Source organism: Micropterus salmoides, unplaced genomic scaffold, assembly GCF_014851395.1.
Source record: "Micropterus salmoides isolate LMB-PRFRI ecotype aquatic unplaced genomic scaffold, ASM1485139v1 Ms_hic_scaffold_23, whole genome shotgun sequence".
NCBI lineage: Eukaryota > Metazoa > Chordata > Actinopteri > Centrarchiformes > Centrarchidae > Micropterus > Micropterus salmoides.
In genome coordinates, this window is record NW_024041484.1 from 6,437,411 (window position 1) to 6,462,728 (window position 25,318).

The following is a 25,318-nucleotide window of genomic DNA, read 5'->3' on the forward strand; positions in this document are numbered from 1 at the left end:
TCGAAATGCAGTTTATTAGTCAATTTGCACCTCCTAAAGGCTCATGTTTTTACTCCCTACGTCCGCTTTAAACCATCAGCAGTGGATTGGAGTGTGGAGTGTTCCCTACAACGTGGCCAGGTAGAATGTAAACAAAGGATCTCAGTCAGTAAACTGCCACAATCATTAAATAAACCTTTCTTTTATCTGAAGGGTTGCATAAACACCCTTTAGCCAGTGTAATTACGCATACAGATTGTTATGGCTTAAGGTTACATATTTAAGACGAATAAATGGGAACAATTAGACCGATTCAACCCTCTCAAATCTTCACATTAGGACAACGAGATGTTTCTTCAAATGAATGCCTGGAAGGAGGGTGATTTGGGAGAACAAGGAGCCCCCAGCAGTGTCTGGCTGTAACACGACGCTTCAGGAGTTGCCATCATCACATGGCAGATGGAAATTTCCACTCAGTCTCCTTGCTTGTTAAATGGGAAGGGTCTCCAACTCTTGTCTCCACTAGTTCTCCGCCTGCTACAGCTGTCCGCCACCCTCAAAGATTCGGTAAGACCCCGACATTTAGACATGTATTCCTTACTTTTAGATGTTATCTACCCTGCATGTGATTTGCTGGTTAACTCTGGCGACCATATTTGATTGCGTGGAAGCGGGTAGTTTAATTGTGATTATTTATGTGGCTGGAATCGGCTCGTATGGTTTTATAGCCTAACTACAAAATATTTTTTCTTCACTTAAAAGAAGGCTCATGTATGCGTGCGTTTAATGGCTTTTTAGACATCAGTGTTTCTTGTTTCATTGATCGTTCTTGCACATATATTCACAAACTAACATGTTAAAGAGACAGAGCAACAGTAGCGGCGTGCGGAGCGCTTCCTGCAGGGTGTTGCCTGGAGTCAGCGTAACGCTGCGTTAAGCGCCAAACACGCGTCTTTATTTATACAAGACAATAACACGTAGTTCTGGTGCGCGGTGATAAATAGTGTCAGAATTTTGCACCCAAAACACACGTTCCCACTTAAGCCCGCAGTTGTTCATATGGAAGGAAAACACAAAGGCAACTATTAGTGTTTCCTGTTTGCATTTTACAGACTGCTTTGTGCCTGCTCCCACTGTGTGTGTGTATGTGTGCAACACACACACCATATAAATGACTTGGAGTCATTACTTTGAAGGGATGAACAGAGGAGAAATATGAATATGGACCGTGGGTTTATGTAACACGCCGAGAGTAGCGTACTGTGTGGTCTGCAGGGCTCACTGAGGACTAATAAATATGTTATGACTGCAGTCACAGGCTCAAACTGCTGTCATGCTCAGTTTGGAAATATTGTACTGAATTTTTAATTCATTATACCTTGATTTGAAAACCTTGTCAGTAAAGCTGAGGGGCTCTCTGGAGCATTTCTCCTCTCAGTGTCACCACAGAAACTATTTTTCTTTCTTTCTTTTATGTCATGTTCTTTTTTCATTTACTGTTGTTTAACTGCAGTCTATCTCTCTTTGATTCTGCAAGTACTTGTTAATCACTCTGAGAAAGATAAACAGGGCTGTGTCATTTAGGTCTTGAGAGATTTTCCTTGTTGTTGTCAATTTCTTTGCTGTAATACTTTATGATCATCCTTGTCTTAAGCCACTTGACGTGTAGCATTTGAAGCAACATTCCCTAATGCCGGCCATATACAGCGGAGAACTGCTCATGGCTGAAAACAAAGGCTAGATTCAGCCAGGATAATATCTAGGCTTAGGCATATTTAAGTAGTGAGTTCAGTTTCTATCACTGCCTGTGTTGACAGCTAAAAATACCCGGTTGCCACACTGTGACTGTACGTGAGAACAACTGTACACGTATACTGTCAAACCCTTTCTGTTCTCTATGCACCTTACTTACATAAGAGTGAGAACCAATCTCGTAGTGTCTTCCCTTAATGAAGCTCCACCTATATGTTTGTCATATGGCATTTTACAGTTGTAATAGTACCCAAGGCCTGTGTGTTTTATGGCATTGCTAAAGCTTAGAGGTGCACAATCATGTGAGGTGTAACTTAGTTGATTGTGTAATCTGGAGTTTCTTTTTAATCGTTAGGCCTATAATTTAAAGGGTCACTCCAGCATCTTTCATCAGACCCTCTCTGACTGGTAAATGCCTACATCAACGCCCAGTTTAAGTTTATAACACAGGCTTTCTGTCTCAAGCCCAAGCTGCAGTAACCCTGATGATATCACCGTTGCATAATCAGGGTAATTTTCTCAAACTTAAAAAAAGCTCCTCCAGAGCCACAGAAGATATTATACAAGTGTTGTCATAGGCTGAGTAGCACTCAGTAAAATGACCTCCATCTGTAAAATCTGTGGAGTGCCCCTTTAACCCCGTTTTCGTTTTAAAACTCCAGGCTAGCGTATTAGTGTGGACAGGCGAAAACGAATAACTTGTTGACACAGACACTCACATTTGGCTTCCTGATTGGGTCTTATCAGTCATGCAAAGCGGAAACACAATGCTACTGACAATGTTTTCGTTTGTTTGCTTATTAAAATATTTTGTACTGTGTAAATAACGCTTATATACTTGTACGGTGCATGTCGTCGTAAATGCTTTGCAAGGATTTCCAGTCTGTTTTGAATGCTCCCGTGTTTCTTTCAGTAACAGTTCCACCTCGTTGTCTTTCCATGCAAAAAGAATCTCTGCTGTGGTTCTTTTCCATTGCTATTCTTTATTCATCTCTAGTAGTTCTTTCTGCAACTGCGGGAACAACCTGCTTCCTGGTTACACCAGTACATGCATGCCTAGTGTACGTAAATGGCCACTAGATGTGCGTTTTCAGTTGTTTTAATGTAGACGGAGGTCAATTCTAATACGCAGCTAAAATGATGGTGTGGACGGAGATTGTCGTCGTTTTAAATAAAAAAAACTTAGTGATGTGGATGTAATCTAAGTTAAAACACCTGACTCAACACTCCTCACTAACCTTACAAGGCTGCAGATGAGGTTAGATATACCAGCATAGGTTTGAACATCTGTCAACGGGGCAGGGCTTGCTGCTCATCTGCTGTTAGGAGACCTGAATGACACATGTAGGTCAGACCCTGCTGGGCGCCTGGGGGTTGAAGCGCTGCTGGTGCTAGCTGATGTAACTTGGGGTGCCAATGAGAAAAAGAGCTGCGAGCCAGATGTAGAGTCAGTTTCAAAGGAGTGGATATTACTAACACAAAGACACTGTGGCACGATAGGGAGAAGAATATGGCAGTTTTCCAAAACACTGTCAACACATTCAATTGAAATCCAGGAAGGTGGCTCTTGCATTGCAAGAAACTTTCTATTTTTACCTGCATAATACCTGGTTGCATAATTCAACCCTCTGGAATGTGCATTGAGGACACGTGAAATGTTCACCTGCACCTAAGATTTAAAAAAAAATGTGAATCATTATTGATCCTTGCAGGGAAAATCCCTTTTCTCTCACCATCCACATGGTGGTCAGAGGTCAGTTTACAGCGGTTCAGGTTCTTACTGAAACTCTTACAAACATGGAGGTATGTTGGCCGACACAGTTGCTTACTTACTTAGGTCACAATAAAAAAAACTTGATGGCTGTTCACACCAGGGTGTACAATTGCTTCAATCACATTATTTTAAAAGAACATTATTAATATGGGGAACCAATGTTACTGATCTATCATCTCATCAGAGGCATTTTATTTTAGACAGTGTAGAGCAATCTGCTTAAGATGACAAAGCATTTCCTGCAGCTGGTTTGAAGCAAGAGTTCTACATGTAGGAAAATTGGCTTACTTGCTGTCTTGCTGGGAGTTTGATGAGTTAGATCAATATTGCTCCCATGTCCACATATTAATTATAAAGCTACCTTCAGCAGCCGGTTAGTTTAGTTTAGTGCTAAAATGAAAAAACAGCTAGACCCCCATAAACCTCCACTTGCTATTTTTACAATTTGGTTTTTATACGGAGTAAGCAAATGATATATTACATGTTAATTAGTGAGCGTTATTAGCTTAGGACAGAGCCAAGCTTACTGTTATCCTTGTTTGCAGTCTTTCTGCTAGGCTAAGCTAACTGGCCGCTGAAGATAGCTTTATAATTATCATATACACATGAGAGGGGTATTGATCATCTCATCTAACGCTCAACAAGAAAGTGAATACCATTTCCCAAAATGTCAAACTATTCCTTTTAGATTGCAGTGTTTTAATGTCCCCATTCATAGACGAAATGCCCCAGAAGCTAATCCTAATGCGTCGCAACTACTACAGTACCACATGCGTACAATCGCAAATAGGTAATTTTCAACTTGTGTACTTGCATATTTTTATGCTTTTTCTTTAAATTTTGACCAAAAAGAATCACAAAATCCCTTGTCGTCTTTGACAAATGACCAAATCCAGAATTTTCTTAAAATAAGGCTTGTATTTGCTTTCAATCTGTCCAACTGCTGACTGCCAAGAATATGAACCAGTAACCAATTTGAATCAGGATTGATAAGTAGAATTGCATTGGATAAAATTTAAAGAATAGCTAATCCTGGGGGCAAGATCAGGAAAGGGGAGGTGATGCATTGTCAGCATGGTGGCATGTCAGAACTAACCAGTGCCCAGATGTCCAACAACGGGCCTCTGAATAATCAGAGCACCCCATGTTCATGGTCACTGATGCAGCAGAAAATGAGTTTTAGACTCCGTAAAGAGTCCCCCTCTGTCTTGTAAATGGAAGAGAATGAAATCTGTAAGAGCACATTGCTTTCTTATGACTCATGTTGCATAATTAAATTGACCCAAATTTTTTATTTGTACTTAACATAATGTGATAAGAAGCACCTAATTTGATCTGCTCGAGATTGTAGAAAGGGTTAGGGCTCCTGGCAATTGAATTGCTGAGGTGAGTTTTGAATTCAAGCCTGTGTCTTTTTTTAAAGGCCTCCTCTTCCGAAAGTCAAACCTTGAGCTGTAAAAGAATAACATATTGTTACGAAGCAAGATGCTGCCGTCATCATTAGCACACATCAGCAGATCAATAATAACTGATAAGATCACCAGAGTGCGGGTCTGCCAGAGCGGGTTCACAAACAAGTTTAGGACACACCATGCTCAAGTACAAAAGGCCAATATGGTGTTTGCTGAAGGCCATCTAATGTCACATGACACAGAAGTCAGAGTTTTTGTCGATATGTTTTTTTTCTCTTTGAATGACTGACTGCAGTATGATTTATTTTAATAGATCTTCCAAAGGAATTATGCATTTGCCTTTTGTCAAAATCTCCTGGAATTTCAAAGTTACAGTGTCCTCCATCAATTAGAAATCATGACTCAGTCCAAAGCAAATGTTCTATGTGATTTTCCATCAGCTTTCCGAGAATTCTCATTCATTCATCGAAAGACTTTTCAGCATGCAAAACCTATTGGTTGCAGATTTCTTCACAGGGTCAGTCAGTGATTGGAAACAACGGTTAGCTTTGTTAGATGTTGTATTCAAGGGCATAGATGTTAGTATACATTTTTAAGTCGTTATTTTAACTACTGTTGTCCATCAGTGTCAAGTCAATGTATTTGCTCAGTGTGTTACAGAATTACATTATTGAAAAGGATAATAGAAATCAGAGATTTTGAGAGTTAAAACTTAAGAAAAAGAGATGTAAAACCTGGATGAGGCTAAAATCATAATAGAATAGGCTTCTTTGAGTCATATGTGCCCATGTTAGTATTTCCTGCTGTCTCCAGCTTTGGACTGCAGTGTGGCGTCTTTCCTCTGAACGGTAGCTCTGTGTCGCTGCTGTCTCTTTCCCCCACGCTTAGAGAAATCTTTGCTCTGCTTGGGACTGTCTCACTGCTCCAGGATACTTCTCACTGAAGTGCCTGTGAGCTGCACTTTAACGGAGGTGGTGAAGTTAACATTTGTATAGATTTGTGGTGAGATTTCTATCTGATCAGAAGTGTTTTCATTTAGTTTCGGTATTACACCTCCTTGTCTCATGCAGTACTGTCCCAAACGGTTCTAACATATCAATAGAGAAATAGCGTAGGCCAATGCAAAACAGAGTAGGCCTATACAGTGATCTGATAAAAATATGTTTTTTTCATTAAGTTTATTCTCCAAATAGCTAATTTTTTTTCTCAAAATATTACAACTTCATTCTTGAAATGTCACAGGATAAAGATATGTGGGCTTTATTCAGAATGTGGGATGAAATGTTGGAACATAACCTGCACCCTTATTGTAGTTCTGTCATTCTTTGTGCTTGTTTTATTAAATGTCTTACAGCATGTCCTGCAGCCTCAGGCTATCCGGTTTTTGCTCCAGGTCAGATGAAATACCTGAGGTTCAGAGGTAAAAATTACAACACATTTGCTCTGGAAATACTGGGATTGTGCAAGCTTACTCTGAAGATGTTGTCAGACCATAGAAATGTGGTGAGAGAAAGTGAAACTTTGGTTTACCACCACTGGATGGATTGCTATGACATGCTATGACATTTGGCACAGACATTCATGGTCCCCAGAGGATGAATCCTACAGACACTTATCAACCCCCTCATTGTTCCTGCAGTTTTGTGCTAATTAGCAAATGACAACATAATAAACTAAGATGGTAAACATGGTATCTGCTAAAATCACAATGTTAGCTATAGTGAGCATGCTGACATTAGCGTTTAGCTCAAATCACAAATGTGCATTAGCATGGCTGTAGGAGGCCTCTATGATGTGGCACTGGCACTCTGAAAGAGCCCTAATTTGTCCTGTGCAGTGTTGGGCAGCAATATTATTACTTAATATATATATATATATATATCATTAAGTAATTATATATATATATATATATATATATATATAATTACTTAATGATATTACTTTTCCCAGTAACTAGTAGTGTAACGGATTACTTTACTAAGTAACGCCCGCGGACTAAGAGACGGCTCCCCCACCCCGAGTCTCGAGTCCACCGGTTCCCGCACACCTTCTCGCCAGTAAACACCGGTCTGCTCTTCACTCATGCATCCATCAGCACCGATCCGACTCCTCCCCTTCATCCCCCACCTGTCTTCCCCTCAACCCTTCATCCACCACACCTCGACCCCTACCCCTCATTCCTCGACCCTCTCCCCCATCCCTATATCCCTCAGCCCACCCTTCGGGCACTCGATCAGCTGTAATACTGCCATTATTGTGTCACAGTCTAAGATGCAAAGAACATTGTCGTCCGTGGTAAACTTTCGACCAGCAAAAGCTTTCAACCGCGATGGGGTGGTAGTGAAAGTAGTATAGTAACGTAATGAGTAACGTAACTAGTTACTTTTATCACCCAGTAATAAGTAAAGTAATAAAGTAATATTATTAATGAATTTTAAGGAGTAATAAGTAACGAGTAATTTATTACATTTCTGAGTAACTTGCCCAATACTGGTCCTGTGAGTCCATGGAATGGATGTATCCTGTGCAGAGCTCACTCATTTATTCAAAAGATATATCTGGATAGAGAGGATATGTAGTGAAGTAGGGGTAGTTGGATTGGAAAGGGGAGGATTTAGGTTAAATGCAGTGTTAAATGCAGTGTAAAATAAAATGTAGGGATTTAAAATGGAAATCTTCAAGCTATGTTTTAGTTCATCATTTTTAACCAGATGTTAGTAGTGGACCATAACATGTAGCACATGCATCCAACATGTAAATTGTGTGAAAAGGCTGAAGAAAGGAGGAGGGGGATGTCTCAACATGCCGCATATAATAAATTCTTCCCAAGTGGAAACAGACAGTTAGGATCATCTGGAGGAGGGTGTGCACTCAGTTCAACACGTGTGGCTCTCAGCTCTGTATGATGTGGTTCCACGATTTGCTGGACTCAACTTACATATGATGACTAAGAACAGTAGTCTGCCAAGTCAATCCACTGAATGTAACTAGCAGCTGTAAATCTGTCCTACATGACACGCTTCATTAGTGGCGACGATTGGTTAGGTAGGATTGAACCACTTACTCGAGACCCACTGCCTCAACAGTCTCACACACATCATAGCCCTTTTGCAGTTTTATGATTATGTTTCCACTACAGAGCCGAAAATGAGACAGTTGGGATTTGGGCTGAGGAGCGAGTGTGCTTTATACCTTTTTTTTAACAACTGCATACCTTCCTGACATTTCACTGGGGTATATACACATATATAAAAAAACAAACACAAGACCTGCTGGTAATAGAAGTCATTGTATCGTGTATGCCATTGTCTAGCCTACAATGCTGTGTGCCTAATTTGCAGTTAGCCTACTTAGACTTGTCTTACTGGGTTTAAATACTAGAATTAGTAGATTCTTGCTAGAGGACCCGATGACACGTCAGTGGGCTGAGCGGAGATGATAAGCGCACAGCTTTGTCTGTGTTGGCTGGCTCACCTTTCATCAGGACTAGACAAAGTCAACTTTATTGTCAATTCTACCATTTACAAGGTACACAGATGATTGAAATTGTGGTTCTCTCATGACCCATGGTGAATGCACAACAAAAAAATTATTTACAAGTCAAACAAATAATTTCCAAACTTGAGTGCAAATATTGTCCATACTGTTTCCACAGTGCAAAGGTGGATAGCAGCAGGGTTTTTTTGATTGTTTGTTTGTTTTGTGATCCTTTGTAGTTATGCATTCCTTTGTAGTACCGTGCTGATATAGGTGGGTGGAGGTTTTGCATTTTAGGCTTTTGGGGCAGAGGGGAGAGGAAGGGGAAAGTGTTCAGCATCCTAACGGACTGATGGATGGAACTGTTCCTCAGTCTGGTGGAGCTGGCACGGAGGTTCCAGTACCTTCGCTCAGATGGCTTTAGACTGAAGAAGCTGTGTGAGGGTTTGCAGGCTAGGCGGGTCCCGTAGATGTCTAGATATGAGAGTGGTATCAATCTTCTCATCTAACTTTTGGCAATAAAGTGAATGAGGGCATTTTCCATAATGTCAAACTACTGCTTTAACTTGAACGCAGAGAGAGCTGCAAGAACATCAGTGACTTTTAGCAACTCATCCCATTGACCTAAGGTCCATCTTCCTCTCAGGAGTAGTTTGCTAGTGATGCTTATGTGGCTCGAGTCAATTCAGCGAATAAGTTGTCATCATTTTTTAATTAGTAATTGAGTTATTGAGTGAGAGGAGCAGGCTGGTTATGACAACAATGAATCACCAGATCCCCATTGCCCTAGAACAACTCCATTTTTAATTCCACACTGGCTTTGTGGCTTCCAGTGGAGGACTGTGGTTGCAATTTGCAGCTCCTGTGACGTATGTTAGTTTGTGTAATGTGTGAAGCTTGACGAAAGCATGCCTTTACAACTTTCCATTATCTTTCAGAACACTGATTCCATTCAAGATTTTCTGCAAGATTGTTATTAAATTACCTGGTACGTAGTTATAATAAAGTTAAAAAATGCCAGACAGAAAATTTTATTTGCATGAACCAGTATTGAGCTGGGACTGTTACTGAATGTAATACGGGAGTGTGGCGGGGAAAACAGACTGGGAGTCGTCGCAAAGTAAACGGGACATGCACAGTACAAGTGTAGGCTATAAGTGTTATTGACACGGTTCAGAATATTTTAATAAAAGTACCAATTCAAACTCTGTCAGTAGCACCATGTGTCTGCTTTGCATGACTTATAAGACCCAATCAAGAGACCCGAGTGTGAGCGTCTGCGTCTTTAATGTCCTCCGTTTTTGCCCGTCGTCACTAAAACGCTACTTGGAGTTTCGAAATGAAAAATGGGGTCGGCAGCGTTTTCAAACTTCTCCGTTTTAGGTCTTCGTTTTTGCCGTTGTAGTCTGGACAGGAGGTGCAAACCTAACAAAAGGTCTCCGTTTTAAAACGAAAATGCAATAGTGTGGACGGAGCCTTTGATGGAGGAAAAACAAGCATTGGACGCATTTGTATAAGTAATAATGACTTGTGTCATACAATGTGTGTCACATAAGTGCATAGACCTGATTTTACACGCAGGGGACAGGAATGTCTTATTTCCACTTATTCATCCATTCAAACAATGAGCGACAAGTGTCATGTTAGATGTTTTGGTCAAAAAAGTTTCTGTCTGAACCATGACAGAAACATCCCCATTGGCCTTTAATGTTTACCAGCTGATGTCAACACTGTGTAATTCTCCTGCCACAGAAATGACCACATTCACAAATCCACGTCAGAAAACCTTGTTAAATGTTAATTATCCAAAGAGGAGAACAGTTCACAGTGTTGAGTAAGAACAGTGTTCTCTTGGTAAGAACATTTACAACGCCAGGATTTTATGAGGTCTTACACTCTCAAACTAAAACAAATGCAAAGAGAGGTCAAACACAGAGGTGAAACAGCTACTTAGAAGATCCACAGATGTACACTGAATTACAGAGAAATAAGCAAATAGTGTTACCTCATCTCTAATGCTTCTTTGAGCACTTTGCCAAAGCCTGTGTCAAAACAAAACCAAAACAGTAGGACACTTCACACAGCACACAGAAACATACCTCGGAAAATTGAGCTAATCATCAAGAGAACATCACGAAAACAGTCAAAAAGTCTTGGCAAGCGCTTGCATTAAGTAGGTGGACATTGTCCGTAAGATGACAAAGTTTTACCGAAGGAATTTTTAAAAGAAGGTTGGGTTTGTGCACAGAGGGAGGTTGAGCAGACAACACGGGAAAACATGATGTTACAAACTTGTCGAAGTGGGACCAGCCTACTCCAGACACATCTGAAGAAGTGAAGTTATCAGGGGGGGGTTGTTAATAAGAAACCTTTTTCATACAACATACCTTTACCTGGATGATACAGTTAGAGATATGTGACAATTTATCATGTGCCAGTTTAGTCAAACTAAACCTGTTTATTTCACAGATAGAAAATGTGAGAAAATAGTGTAAACATTTTCCCAGGGCCCAAGTAGTTGTCATCAAATTGCTTGTTTTTTTTTTCCAATCAACAGTCCAAAACCCAAACAGATTCAGCTTACTATCACATAACACAAAATTTGCGAAGTTGGAAAATCGTATAACTTAAATTATTGCCCAGCCAGACACTGAATTTGTATAATCTATCTATTTACCAAAATACAGCAAGTAATTTGCTCTCAGTAGCTTCTTTCTTTAGACAGACCCTGCCTTGTGTCCATCTTTACTCTACATCACATTACGGTTTTACACATCAAGGCCTAAACCTTGATGTGTAATAGATAGAAATAGATAACAGAAACAGCAGTTTCTGCATTGCATCACTATCTCTGCCATTGTTACAAATCATTACATGTCTTCAAGTGATATTCCTGCTTCAGGATTGTTAATGAGAGACGTCAGTTAGACATGTTTCTTTGCCTCAACTGTACCCTTTAAGTCTTTGTTTTCATGCGTGTGATATCTTTGACCTCAAAGACTGAGCTCAGTCACTTCTATAGCTGGCCGCTCCACTCTGAAGTTTGTGACCTTGTCATCCCCAGCCCCCCACGCAAACACCTGTCCTTGTTTGGTAGTTGCAGGATTCGCTCAGGGACAGGTTTCTAGTCACAGGTGATTGGCCGAGTATGCGTGTGAAGCCCCAAACACACTTCAAGGACTGCAATACCATGTAAGGAATGTCCCTGCAGCTTCAGGGAGCATCATGGTGACAGGTCTATGTTTGTTGGAATTTGGCTTTCACTGCTATTTACTTGGCTGTGTTGTTTTCTGTAGTGATTACTGTTTAAACAAAGTGACGGCTTTGTTGTGGCTTCACTTTTTTTCCTAAACTACTAATACCCAGGGTGTAAAGCCTGGGAATTGGTAGCATCTGGCTTTTGTCTTCTGTGTGAAAGGGTACAATTGTCATTCACTCCCGGGTTAAATTACTCAGTAGTCACGGGAATTGATCAGCTCTAGCAGTGATATAAACACGACACCCTGGTGGAATGACAAATTTCTGGACCACATACAGATGTCTGTAAATGTCTCATCCATATGTTTATGCACTCTTAGCATGCTTGGCTAACAGTCGACCAGTTGTGACTTTGTATCCGCACTGGGACGTCTTTCAGAGCGCAAACTCTAACTAACCCTAACACTGTAAACACACTTTTACCTGCCCAGGATGGTGTTAACCAGAAACACCTTATTTTTATACAGTCTCTAGGCTGCACACAGCGACCATCACAACATTGTCACTGGCCTCCATGCTGTTCTCTACTGTTTACTAACCCTGTGATGTCAAATACAGAAAAAACAGAAACGGCAAACTAAAAATCCTTAATATGCTAATTTTGGTATAAAAAGGAATGGGAAAAGTTGCATTTCTTTTTGGGGGAGACTTTAAGTCAGTTGACAACCTACTAAAACCGACTCCTTGTTTATTTTGGTCTGTGTGCTAGCAAATTAGGCTTCGGATGTTTGGTAAAGCTTCGATCATTTTCCTCGATGATTAAGTCTGAAACTTAAATGGCAGATACTTCCAAATGAGAAGTTGAATACATAAGCAAAAGCAGACACCCTTTCCCAGTTCAGTACACTCAGGAGTTTTGCTGCTCCAGCCTTATTACTTGTTCTGGTAAGAACAGTAGCTAATGGTCGTTAGCTTATGTTAGCAAATAGGTAAATATTGCTGGATAATTGACACTGAGCAGTTGCTGAATTTTGACTCTTCTTAATTTGTGCTGTTACAGTAGATTGTAGCATTTAGTATTATCCCATACCTCTTCGTGTGCTGACATAGCAGCTGCTTCAGCAAACATGAAAACAGTATATTCTGAAATAATTTGGATGAAAACAGTTGAATGCCTCAGCCTGTTTGGCCCTTACTAATTTCTAATCCATGTAAACAATTTTGTATGTCAATACCTCCTAAAAGCATAAATAACTATCCCAAATACTATCCTGAAATTGCTGTAAAGCCTACAGTCAGCCTTTCTTTGTCTGTATAACCAGTAGCTTATGATGGCTAATGTCAGCTAGCGTTCGCAAAGTTTTGGTAAATATTGCTGTGTAGCGGACTCGACCGCCTTTGTACTCGGTCTTATCTCGGTCTCGGGATTTTATTTCAAGACCATAACTTTGGGAATATCAATAAATTGCTTTTGCATTGCCTGATTTGTTAAAATCCTAACTTTGATTGGAAGTAAAACTTATTGCTTTAAATGCAACCAATAACCCTAATTAAACATGTGTTGTTCCCGTTAACGACTGTCACCCCTCCCCGCTATGCTTACGTTGATTTCAGCTCTTAGTGTTTATATGTGGGTGTTTTAATGGGAAAGTGGATCCTTCTGATCACTTTGAGAAGTACCTATGATCTCGTTCCACATTTTATTGGGCGCATGCAATGCAGGGAACTGGTCTTGGTCTTGACTCGGTCTTGCCCTCCCTTGGTCTTGGTCTCGAGTGCTCTCAGCCCCTAAAAGTCCTGGTCTTGTCTCGGTCTCGATAAACTCTGGTCTTGGTCTTGACTCTGGTCTCAGTTTGGGCGGTCTTGAACACTAGGTTTTAGCATTTAGCATAATTCCGTAATGGTAATTGTGTGCACCGTGGCTGCTGTTCAGCAAAGGTAAGAAATACAACATACAATATTGTGTACGTTTTGCACATAGAACGTTTTCATTCAGTATAAGTTTCTAACCTGCTCACTCACTGCACAAAACTTTTCAGCAGTTTTTCCTCACATGTTCCATGTGTGTGTGTTCCTTCATTTGGACGGCATCACAAAGTGGACAGAGATAAAACCTCATCCCTGACATGAGCATGACCTTGGGCACATGGACATCCCCAACGCTGTCCTCTGATTGGTTGGCCGGCGGCACAGCCTACTCCGAAAACACAGACAGTTGCACGCAGCGCTTCTCTGCATCTGTGTGTGCAGCTGCGTGTGCAAACAATAATGTGTGTGTATGTGTGTGGGTGTGTATTGCTTGGTACTGAAGAGGCAATACAATGACGATTGAACCAGTTGTTTTAAGAGGCGTGTGTGTGCGTGTGTGTGATCAGTTCCCCAGTGAACCCATTGTTAGCCAACAGCTCTCTGATGTGATCTCGGCCCCTGATCAGTCCACATGAGTTTGGCCTGTTTAAATTTGCACCAGTATAATACTGGATGATGGTCATAGTCATGTTGTATGTCATGTGATCCCGCCTTGAAGCGACCATGGGTTTTAACAGCTTTGGCAAACCCTGGTGTCTGTTTTCTCTTCTTTCATTTGAATTATCTATCTATCTATCTATCTATCTGTCTTTCTATCTATTTATCTATCTGTCTGTCTATCTATCTGTCTATCTATCTACATTTTCCTTTGTACTTGTTCACACTGGTATATAGGAGGAGTCTGAGTGAACTCTGCCCGCCTCATTGGTTGACAGAGGTCCTCCCTCCTCCCTTTTAAAAGCCTGCTGACTTACCTGAGTTACATTTCAAGATCTGCAGCTTCTCACCCACTCACTTGTCTATCATTGGTCTTTAAAAAAAAGGGGGGGGGAGGAACAATCCCAGAACCTCTTTAAGGAACTTTTTAATAAGTGAGTATGACTGATTGGATTGAAAAAATGGCTAGGCTACCAACCTTCACATGCACATGACTTCACTCTTCTAGCTGTTTGAGGAACACACAGTTGCTTGTATTGTCAAGTAAGTCAAGTAGACCAGTTTCGGCAGTGTCTTTCTGGGAGGGATTTGTCTCTCAGGTGTTGGCTGATGCAAGAGTTTGCTTGTTAGGTGGAGGATGTCTGAAGAAGTTGTGTTGTTTTAAACTGATCTGCTGTAAGAAAAGATCTTATATTTCTTTTTAAAGCATGATTCATAGTTGTCTTATTTCGCAACTCCTCAAAGGTTTAGAGATTGGAGCAAATCTGTTTTTTGTCATTTCAGCTTTTCTGTCTCAGTGCACTTCATCTCTCTTTTACAGTGAATGCTCGATCTTACAACACAGAAACTAGGGTTTGGAATTCTGTGAATCCATTTAAGCTATAAAAAAAGAGAGACGATACATGCAAGTCTTTTTGTCTCCAATTCAAATTGAAGGTATGTGATCTTCTGACCCTATACTCTGAGCAAAGTTCAGTAGGTTGTCCTTGCAGTCCTTTAGCCTAATGTTTGTTGTGTAAATTAGCAGCTGTAAACCCAGGTGTGAAGGCATCCCAGGACACAATGGGATCTAAATGATGCCGACTTTCAGAAGGGATCTTGCATTCATTTGACTTTTACTTATAAATGAACATCCGTCAAGCCCTTGCCAGCGCCACGCTCTCTCTGCATGGCTCTGGAGCACTCATAGTGACGGAGTAGGCTACAGAAACTAGGAGTGTGGTGGAGAATTTGGCGGAAACACTTCAGAAGAGTCTGAGAAAAGTTTCTGATGCTCCAGATAAAAACAGAACTCATTCAGTTACGCGTTCGGAGGAGGGATAACATGGATAACCCTTGGTGCAGCCCGAGCCTGGTGCGAGCACACCTGTAGGCATACAGGATACACACGTGTTTGTGTAATAACACAAACACTGTTCCGCACTGCAGGTTTAGTGTGTGAAATACTCTTCGGGTTTTGGCTGTGAAGGTGTTGCCTTTAATCCAGTATGCAAATGGACTCAGCAGCCCTCTGTATGGCCATGTGTGCAATTGTGTTTGGGAGGATTAAATTAGATGTAAGCAAGAAAAACAAGTTCCAGCAACAAGTGGTCATTAAAGATGGACTTTACACATGTTATGTTAATTGTAGGTGTAAACCCGTTTCTGCAATGCAAGTCTGATACCATGTCAGAGCCGGGCCTGTGTGCCACATGGCACACTGCGGAACGTGTGCTTCTATGATGTTATGGTTGTAACTTGGCAGCATTAAACTCGGGAACATACAAAGTTAACCAAGTTGGACAGGTTAATCCTCTTGGCAACGAAAAGTGAAAATTGTTCTCTATTTCTCTCTCGCCACACAGCAGACAGCGACAGTGAGAGATTAGGGGTACTGGAGTGTGTAATGTGGTTGTTAACGGTAATGTAGCCACTTAATCTCCGTTGGCTCACAGAGAGCAGGTTTTAATGCAGCCTACATCCGAAGAGCAAGATCACAGGGAAAACAACAGCCTACCAATTGTTTAACAGAAGGTTATGTCTTGTAGATCAAACTGCATCAGCCAGGTTGGGTCAAGATGGAGAGCTTTAACGCCTCTGACATTGTTTACAGCTGATAACCTTGTTGGAACAATGAACACTTACTTTTGCTGCATAGTGGCACATTGACTGTATACACTCTTTTCATATTGTGATGCCCTGCTGCTAAACCACTTCCTTCAGCTGTTGCTTAACAAGCATCCTTTGGTATTTTCCACCAGTTGTTTTTTTCTGTTTTTAAGTTAATGCAGTTAACTTAAATAAATAACATTAAAAGATAACAAGAATAAAAAAGCTGCAAACTCACATACACCTTTCTGTGCTTTTTGTAGCTAGCTAGTGAACCTCATCAAGACCAGTCAGTGTAACTGTCAGTTATGTTTCATTTGCAGCTCAGTGGGAAAAGTGGTTTGTGCAGTGGTGGACAGTGTTGGGCAAGTTACTTCCCAAATGTAATACAATAGATTAACTTGTTACTGTCATTTGAGTGTAATTAGCTATATTACAATATTACTGTCTCTGAATTGTAATGCTTTACACTACTTTTGCGTTTCTTTTTAGTTCACTGCTATTTATTTATTCTAGTGATGTGCAGAGTTATATCCACGGATCAGGTGGGTCTTAAAAAATCATAAAATTGACCTTCTGATTAATAGCGGGGGGGTGAAATAGGATGAATTGTCTCCTATTAAGAAAGACGGTGTGCGTATTTACACCTAATTTCTGCTGTGTCCCTCGTTGTGTGTCACACCTCTTTTGTTCCATGGTCTACTCACTGTTTGTCAGTTTGTCAGTGACTAGACCATAGATCTTTCCTTCCAGCATATCAAAGAGATCTCTGTGAAAGAAACAAACAGCACTGTAAATAATTAGGCCGTTAACATAACTTAATGATGAATGCTTCAGATGGAAAATGTAAGTGTGTGCCCCCTCTGCAGTGCCTTTGCCACTAATGGTAGTGGGTGAGGTTGAGTAAATCACCTTGTACATGAACAAGGGGGCCTGTTGATGGTCAGGCAGCCTCATAAACCTGTTGCATCCTTGACCTGGTCGCAGGGTCTGTTGATCAACTCCAGCCAGCATTCACTGTGTACATCAATATCAGCTTAAGGGAGATCATTTTGTATTTTATTACATTTACATTTATTCGTTTAGCTGGGGAATTGAACCCAGGTCTATCACACCGCCAGGTGTGTCTTATCCATTGCGACATCGCCACCTCCTTATTATATATTGTAATGTACAATCAACAGTCAATCAACATGACAAATAAACAGAAAGATAGTTGTGAGTGTAATACCACAAATAAAGCTTTAGTAAAATGGAAACAGCAAAAAAAGCTTTAGCCCTGCTAGTGTTGGTAAAGCTGTATGAGGCACCAAGGTTGCATCATCTCACAGCTTTCCTCTTCAAGGTAACATAACAAACAGTCCTTTTCCAGGAAGTGGGATGGACTCGTTTGCAGACTAGAGGGACCCATTTTACTCTAAAGTGTTCTTCATCCAGGCCAAAAGGCTCCGTTGAGACCGATAACGCATCTGCAGGCCTGTAGGCAGTTAGAAACTGGCATTCCTGTGGAAAAACTTGAGCGTTAGTGAATCTTTAAGACTTGGGCAAATAGCTACTTTTGTTGATGATCTGAACAGACAGCTTCAAAACAGTGTTAGTCACTGAAACTTCCCTCTGTTTGTGTTGTTTTTAGGTCTTTTCTTATAGGTGACAAGGTCTAGCAGCGGTTGAGGAAGAAGCACATCACCGCCTTGTGAAATCTAAAACTGAAATCCTACCGAACTTCTCCACCTCTTGTCCTTGCACCACTATGCCGGGAGCTGTGGATCGTATGGAGCTTAGCAAAGTCTCCACAGAGGCTGATGATGACAGCAACGACAGCCTGGATGACCACTACACAGAGCCCATCGACTCTGAGAAGGCCACCATCGACAGGTCAGCAACCATGATGTCAAGTTTTTGGTTTCCTTCCTCCAAATGAGCAGGCACCACCAGTCTTGTGACACTGCAGCTTTGTCAGTGACTTTGCTTAACACTCACTTCTCCAAATTTACATTACATGACATTATAAGGCAAATTCCTTACGTTTCTTAATGTACTTCTCCAGTAACCTGGATAATTATGGACTTGCTGTCTTGACCAAAGCACAGCAGGTTCTCTGGCATCAACATCTTTTAATTTGTCAATGACAGGTTTGACAGGCTTTAAACAAATGAATTACTTAGATTAATCCACTTAAAGACTTCAGGGCATTAAATCAGTAATTAGCATTAGTTATTAGAGCACTATGACTTTAGAGTGCTGCTCAGATTGATCTAACAGTGTTGATTGTTTAGGAGGTGGTGACTGGTGTGTGGCAGTATAGTTTACATTTTGACCCACTCTAACTAAATTAAAGATCCTGACCACCCAGCTGAGATTAAATAAACCGCACTGTTTGCGTCATGTCACCTGACATATTCTGTTACATGTTTGCAAGACAGGTGATTGTGGGAGAACTGCCAGGATTTTAACAAAACACAAGTACATACTATATAGTGAACTAATTATTATGTACGCATGTGTTCATTTTTGTTTGTTTGTTTTTTTGGTCCTAGTAGTCAGTTCCTGGATGACAATGATGACGGAGAAAGCCATAAGTTCCTGTCAAATGGGATGATGAAGAAGAAGAAATATGAGGAATACCATGAAGAATATGTAAGAGGACTTACAACTGACAGTTTTTATGTATGTCTGTCAGTCAGAGTAAACAGTACACACTGATTTAATTGCTGCAATGAAATCATTTTTATAACATATTCAATTTAAAAGCAGGCATGTCATAACAAGTTGTTTAACAAGTTATGCAAGCAGACTTGCAAGAAAAATGTCAGAAAGTATCACGTGTCTCCTACCATACAATACAATACAATTGCTCATAAGATGTTTGCTGCTGGGATTACTGGTTCTTTGGAGCCGCTGAAAGAAACCTTGTCATTGTTTGTATCCACAGTTACAATACAGGAAACCATCCTGTATTATTATACAAATTAAGAAAAAGGTCCAGCAGAAAAAGTCCCAACTGTTAAGAATAAAAAAATAATTTGTCATATTGATGTTCAGTTTCCATTCCATTTAGTAATTTCACAGAATTTTAATATTTTATAGCAGTTGAGCTCTTTTTTTTGGTTTTGGTGTCTTTCTAGAACTGGCATTTAATACCAATGTTCAATAATAATTCAGGGAAAAATCCAGCGTAGAAGATATTTTTTTGGTGCCAACTGGAAGCTCTCTTGGTCAGCAGTATACTCAAAATGAATTTGGGATGTCCTTAGACTTTGCTCAGATATGATGCTGTAAGCAAGCATCACAGTAGTGTACTTTACTGCAATTACAAGTATGTGTATTTATAGGCAGCCCTGCCTCATGATGGAGCTTTTGAGTGACAGTAGCCATGAAGGTCTTAAAAAAACACCTCTCCATCCATTTAAGTGAGACCACTGTCTTTGGTCAGTGAAGCTTCCATGATTGGCACTCAGAAAAAGGGGCATTCTGGGAAATAGTTTGCTGCACATGGCAAAATGTTTGCTCTCTTTCTTGTCACAGAGACTACACTACTGATTCTAGTTTTAAATGTCCCCAAATACCTGAGAAAAAGCAGGGCTGTTTTTCAACATTGTTCATCATTTTTCCTCATAACACTTTGTTCCTTCTTTCATTTCTCTCTGAGCAGCATCCCGGCCACACCTCCTTCGGGATGTCTGTCTTCAACTTGAGCAACGCTATCATGGGCAGCGGCATCTTGGGCCTATCCTTCGCCATGGCAAACACTGGCATTGTGCTTTTTACGTAAGTACTGCTGGCAGCAGGTCAAGGGAACTGACAGCATTCATGTCAGGGTGTGTACGAGAACTGGCACGACGGGAGAGGCCGGTAGTTACTATGTAAATTCTACGACTACAGGGACCATCGTTTTGACACAGGGTAGATGTTCATAGAATTTTATATTTCTTAAAAACTTTCCATTTTTGTTTGTCAGCAGAAAATCATAGCTTTGTTGTATTTATTGTCAAGGTTTTTGACATGTCATACATTACGTCTCCTCAAAATCCTAGTAATAGTCCTTAAATAATCTACAGCGTCTAATTAATAATCTAAGGTGTAGTCAACTAACACCGGTTTCAGTTACAGTGTCATACTCAAATTAATGTCTTTTCAAGTTAGAATTAGATTAGAAAGAAATTTTAGCTGAGCGTAATGTCAAGATTGGCTTTACAAAAATGGCACAATACAAGGTGCTACAAATATTTCCTGCAGACAGATAATGAGGTTGGTTAACCTTACTGGGTGGAACCTGTATGTGTATATAAAGTGTTTGTACAGCAGCTCTTCGAGCTAAATGCTAACATTGGCATGCTAACATGCTGACATGACAATGCAATATACTGATGTTTAGCATTTGACATTCAATATTAGCACAAAGCACTGACAAAGGAATGTCATGAATCAATGTTTTGGAGAAATTAAAAAGTTGTGGCTTTGAGTAAACTTATCACAATTTGTCCTAAATGTGTGTACCTAATTTAATCACCTAGATTTCACCTGAAACCACCACTACTGGTGGCAATGAGGGAAAGTTAGTGGATCACCAAAGTCATTAGGAGACATGTCCATGTGTTGACTGGCAAGTGGGACAGAATTAGCTCCTGTAAAAATCTAAAATATAATTACATTACCACCCATCCACGCAGACATGTTTGAACTCCAGCACCCCGGGCCCTCAGCTCCTCTGCCATCTTTCACCTAGCTCTGTCTGTCCTGTGCACATGCATTATCAGCATTCATTGATGGCTTCCAATATCCAACACCCCGCTGTCACCCTACACCCTTCAATCCCAACCACGCAACCCCCCTCTGTTCACTCTCCATGCCCCTGCTGCAGGGCCACACCATGAGCTGGCAATGTTATAGTACAGAGATCAAGAGGTCTTACAAATGTAGAACGCATCCCTTCTCTGAAGCTCAGTGTCAATGGAGCAGAGGAATATTGCAATAGCTACTGCAAAATGAAAGTAGAAATGGAATAATAATGAACTCCTGCCAAGTTATATGGACGAAAGTGGGACTTTCCACAGAGAACATCTATCCATGATGATCATTTTCTTTCTTACAGTCTCTAGATTAAAGCTGATGTCATACAGAAGGTTTGTTGTTGCCACTGATAATAATTGTGTCATGTTGCAGAATCCTCCTCATCGCTGTGGCCATCCTCTCCCTGTATTCTGTTCATCTGCTCCTTGTGACAGCTAAAGAAGGAGGTTGGTATTTAAGTTAATTTCAGGTGCAGCAAACTCAACCGGCCTCTAATCGACCGATAAAGAGTTTTACTATACAGTAGTGGTCACAAGGTGATTCTAAGGGGTTGTGATCGCGAGCTGATCACACTTACAGACATGCAACCTATGACCAGGGGAAACCAGGAGATATTACTTAGTATTAGGCCATCACGGGAAAGAAATGGCATAGTTTGCACTGTGTAATGGCATAGTTCATTATGTAATGCCAATTGTTGACAGAGCTTTTACAAGAAAGTGCCACAGTCCTTACTCATAGATAAACTGTATTTCTGGTGTCTCATGGTCTGAAGAAAATGATGTCTACCTCTTCTTCAATAACTGAATTCAACTTCAATATTTCTTAGAATTACTTTCATTGACCACAAGGTGGGTGCATCAGTACAGAAATACAGTTTTGCTGATTTGTTTGAGCAGCAAAGGTGATGGAAAAATACTCCTGGTGCTTTTATCCAGTTACTCCCCTCGTCTCAGTTTGTGTTGTGATGCCTGAATGGTTTTCCATGACTAATTCACCACGTGTATTTCTTGGCAGGATCCCTGATCTACGAAAAGCTGGGAGAGAGAGCATTTGGTTGGCCTGGGAAAATGGCAGCATTCGGATCGATTACTATGCAGAATATAGGAGGTAGGCAGTGATGTGTGTGTGTGTGTGTGTGTGTGTGTGTGTGTGTGTGTGTGCGTATGCCAGCTTGTTTCCAGTGACTAAAACTACACATGCATGTAATGGAGTTTTAGATCTCTGCGAATCTTTAACATTCTCTTCCATGTCCTCGCTGTCCTGCAGCCATGTCCAGCTACCTTTTTATTGTGAAGTATGAGCTGCCTGAAGTGATCCGGGCCTTCTTGGGTTTAGAAGAAATCTCTGGGTGAGTGTGTGTGCCTTTGAAGATAAATACGTGTCTGTGTGCGTACAGTTCACAGTATAGGCTCTGACCTCATTTTAACCTCTCTGCTGTGTTTGCAGAGAGTGGTACCTGAACGGGAACTACCTGGTGGTGTTTGTGTCGATCGGAATCATCCTACCTTTGTCTCTCCTTAAAAATCTCGGTATGGACTCACTTTACACCAGTGCTAACTAAAATGCTATTTTGCCATTAAATTGTACATTGTTCAACTATTTAACCACATGCTCTGCAAGCTGTAATTCAGATACTTCTAATACTACTACTTATTTTTAAGAGGCAGGATCTGTGTCACTTCTGCAGCCTGAAGCCAATGTCTTTTCACTTCAAGATATATGTTTATTAATTGTAAATGCAGTATTAAGGCTGTACCGAATAGTTTGAGCTTAAAAACTTCACTCATGTAGTTTTAGCATTTTTTATCGATTCTGTTTAATCCCAGTATTTCTGCACGGGGCAGACTGGGGCAAAAAAAAGGTCCAGGAATTTGTCCCTGCATGCTCAGTCCACTCTCTGGGCAAAGCATTTGTTGGGGGCTCTGAGTCTTTAGAAGCCTTTATTTGTGTGTTCTTGAGAATTTTATGAAGAATTATTTATTTAGAATTTTATTTCTAAGGAATGCACTTTGCTTCTTTAATTTAGCTATTTCTATTAAAACATTTATTTTTATTTTTTTTAACTCTACATGAAGATTATCAATAAGCGCAGGCACCCAGTGCAATATGGGTATTTCTAAAGCATCTGTGAAAATAATCTCTATAAAGCAGAAGCAGCCCATTGTTGAATGAAGCAGGGTAAGCCTACATATAAAGGGAGACCTGTGTGTCACGCCAAACAGGACAGTTTTATCTACCACCCATATTTACTCTCTCCCATGCATCTCAAAAACAATTGTTTCCTGAATAAATAGCAGCTGGTAGCTTACTGAGTGAAAGCCAAGATCAGTTTCACCCGCAACATCACTATAAAACAAAGAGCAACAATGTGAATTAGGAAAAAGAAAATTTCCATCAACAGAAAGCAGTAGAACAAAAATGCAAAAGGAATTATTGGCCTGATTTTCTAAATGTTTGCATCTGTCCAGCTCATTAATATGCGGCATAGGCGCACCAGTTAAAGCTCTCTTAACACAGCTTTGATGACGGCTCATTTCGACACACCATTGAAAATTTAAATGTTTTATTGCCATTTCTGTCATAGCATAATGTTGCTTAAATTAATAACAGTTTTATGCTCTTATTGGACTAACTCATTTAATCACATGCATCACTTCAATTTTTTTTGTTTTTTAGGGTAATGATGTTATAAAATATCCCAACAGGAATTTGAAGCTTCATTCGAAAACCTCAATAGAAGCCTTGAATGTAAAAAAAAAAAAAAAAAAACGACATTAGGTACAGCCCATACAGTATATTCTAAGCATGTATATGTGGAAAGTTTCAGTGTATCCATGTTGTTGCAGCTGTCTGTAATCACCTCTGCCAAACCAGAAGTAATGTAACACTAGTCGACCTCTTAGTCAGCTCTGTCAATTAGGAGTTACTGTAACGTAACACTGCTATTAAACCTGTAGTCAGCTCCGCCACTCAGATGTAATTTATGAATGCAAGAGTCAGATCCGCCTCAACTGGCTCAGCTCCAAGAAGACTGGCCAGATAGTATAATTAGACAAAAACAAAGCAACTTGGATCAAATCTATCTTCTGAATTTGAATTTAATAATTGACAACAGTGATTGTGATTATGGTGTTCACAGGGATTCGATTTGTATTCATGGGTGTTAGGTTTGATCCCTTTTCCATCCAGACCATAAAGGCTTCATTCACACTGTTGCTTAAACCTGAACTGCTGCTCATATCAGATTTTTGTTAGTGTATTTTAGGATGTGGGACACAACCTAGAATGGGATGTGACTCATATCTGAGAATAGACACCAGAATGAATTCACAGCAATGTTAAAAAAGACAGCACAGAGCAGCAGGCTGCAGAGTAAGAATAGCAAATTATAGAATGCATTACAGGATTAGCAGGATCTGTAGTTTGTGGTGGAGTTTTTAATCATAAATGTTTTCTCCGCCTTAGGCTACCTGGGCTACACCAGCGGTTTTTCCCTTTCCTGCATGGTCTTCTTCTTGGGTGTGGTAAGTTCAGTTTTCTAATAGGGGTGGAATCACCAGAGGGCCCACGATACGATATTATCATAATACTTTTGTCACGATCCGATATTATTTAAACATATTGCGATGTATTGGAATTTATTACTTTTTTCCAACTTAAATTGTGTCACCAAACTCTATTTAACAAATCTGTGGTAGAAAATTCGAAACAATTATGATGAAATCTCAAAATGACAGAATTTATAAACTACCATAATACCACCTCTTGTGGCAAGCAGAGGGTTTGGTAGTGAATTTTCTTCTTTTATTTTCTCCATATGGACACCACTTAACCTGACTTCATATTTTTCTTTTACAGGTGATCTACAAGAAGACCCAGCTGCCCTGCCCTCTTCCTTTCTTTTACGGTCACTCTTCCAACCTCAGCATGAATGCTTCAGACTTGCCGGGGCTGTACCCGCCACAAAACAGCTCAGCGCACATGGACTTCTCCCGGGCCGACGTTTCCCCGGCAGTCCTCGGCAGCCATGATGCTCACCATTCCAGCGGTGTCCACTTCGCGCCTCACCCTGACGATGAGGAGATGTGCACGCCCAAATACTTCATCTTCAACTCCCAGGTTGGTGGTAGCCTAAAGGTTAGCTTATATTGCTGGTACAAATTTCAGTATATTACAAACTTCTTCTGACACCATACATTTGTCCAGATTGCAAAGTTCAGTGTTAAGTGTAAACATAAGCTTATTTTAAGTCTAATTGGTGAAGGTTGGCAGACCTAGTGGGTTTTATGAAGTGTGTGTCATTTCCTTACAGGCACAATGTGTCCTCCATTGGTTTAGTTTACCATTTGAATCAGTGGCTGCACGGCTTTTAAGAAAG

At 40.5% G+C, this 25,318-nt stretch overlaps 1 protein-coding gene across 5 annotated transcripts in view; it reads left to right on the top strand.

Moving 5' to 3' along the window:
- Nucleotides 1-203: 203 nt before the first annotated feature.
- slc38a4 (solute carrier family 38 member 4) overlaps nt 204-25,318 on the top strand; it is a 38,410-nt gene continuing 13,295 nt past the window's right edge. Inside the window, exons 1-11 of one of the 5 annotated variants that reach the window (XM_038739353.1) lie at nt 206-546; nt 6,272-6,337; nt 17,780-18,021; nt 18,684-18,783; nt 19,799-19,914; nt 21,310-21,383; nt 21,955-22,047; nt 22,207-22,288; nt 22,387-22,469; nt 24,406-24,464; nt 24,799-25,059. In XM_038739353.1, coding sequence (XP_038595281.1) covers nt 17,897-18,021; nt 18,684-18,783; nt 19,799-19,914; nt 21,310-21,383; nt 21,955-22,047; nt 22,207-22,288; nt 22,387-22,469; nt 24,406-24,464; nt 24,799-25,059 — 993 coding nt within the window. In that variant the 5' untranslated portion in view covers nt 206-546; nt 6,272-6,337; nt 17,780-17,896. Of the gene's footprint in view, nt 547-6,271; nt 6,338-14,353; nt 14,602-17,779; nt 18,022-18,683; nt 18,784-19,798; nt 19,915-21,309; nt 21,384-21,954; nt 22,048-22,206; nt 22,289-22,386; nt 22,470-24,405; nt 24,465-24,798; nt 25,060-25,318 lie in introns of those variants that run through there. The other 4 variants (XM_038739355.1, XM_038739351.1, XM_038739352.1 and 1 more) reach the window with 4 other exon arrangements.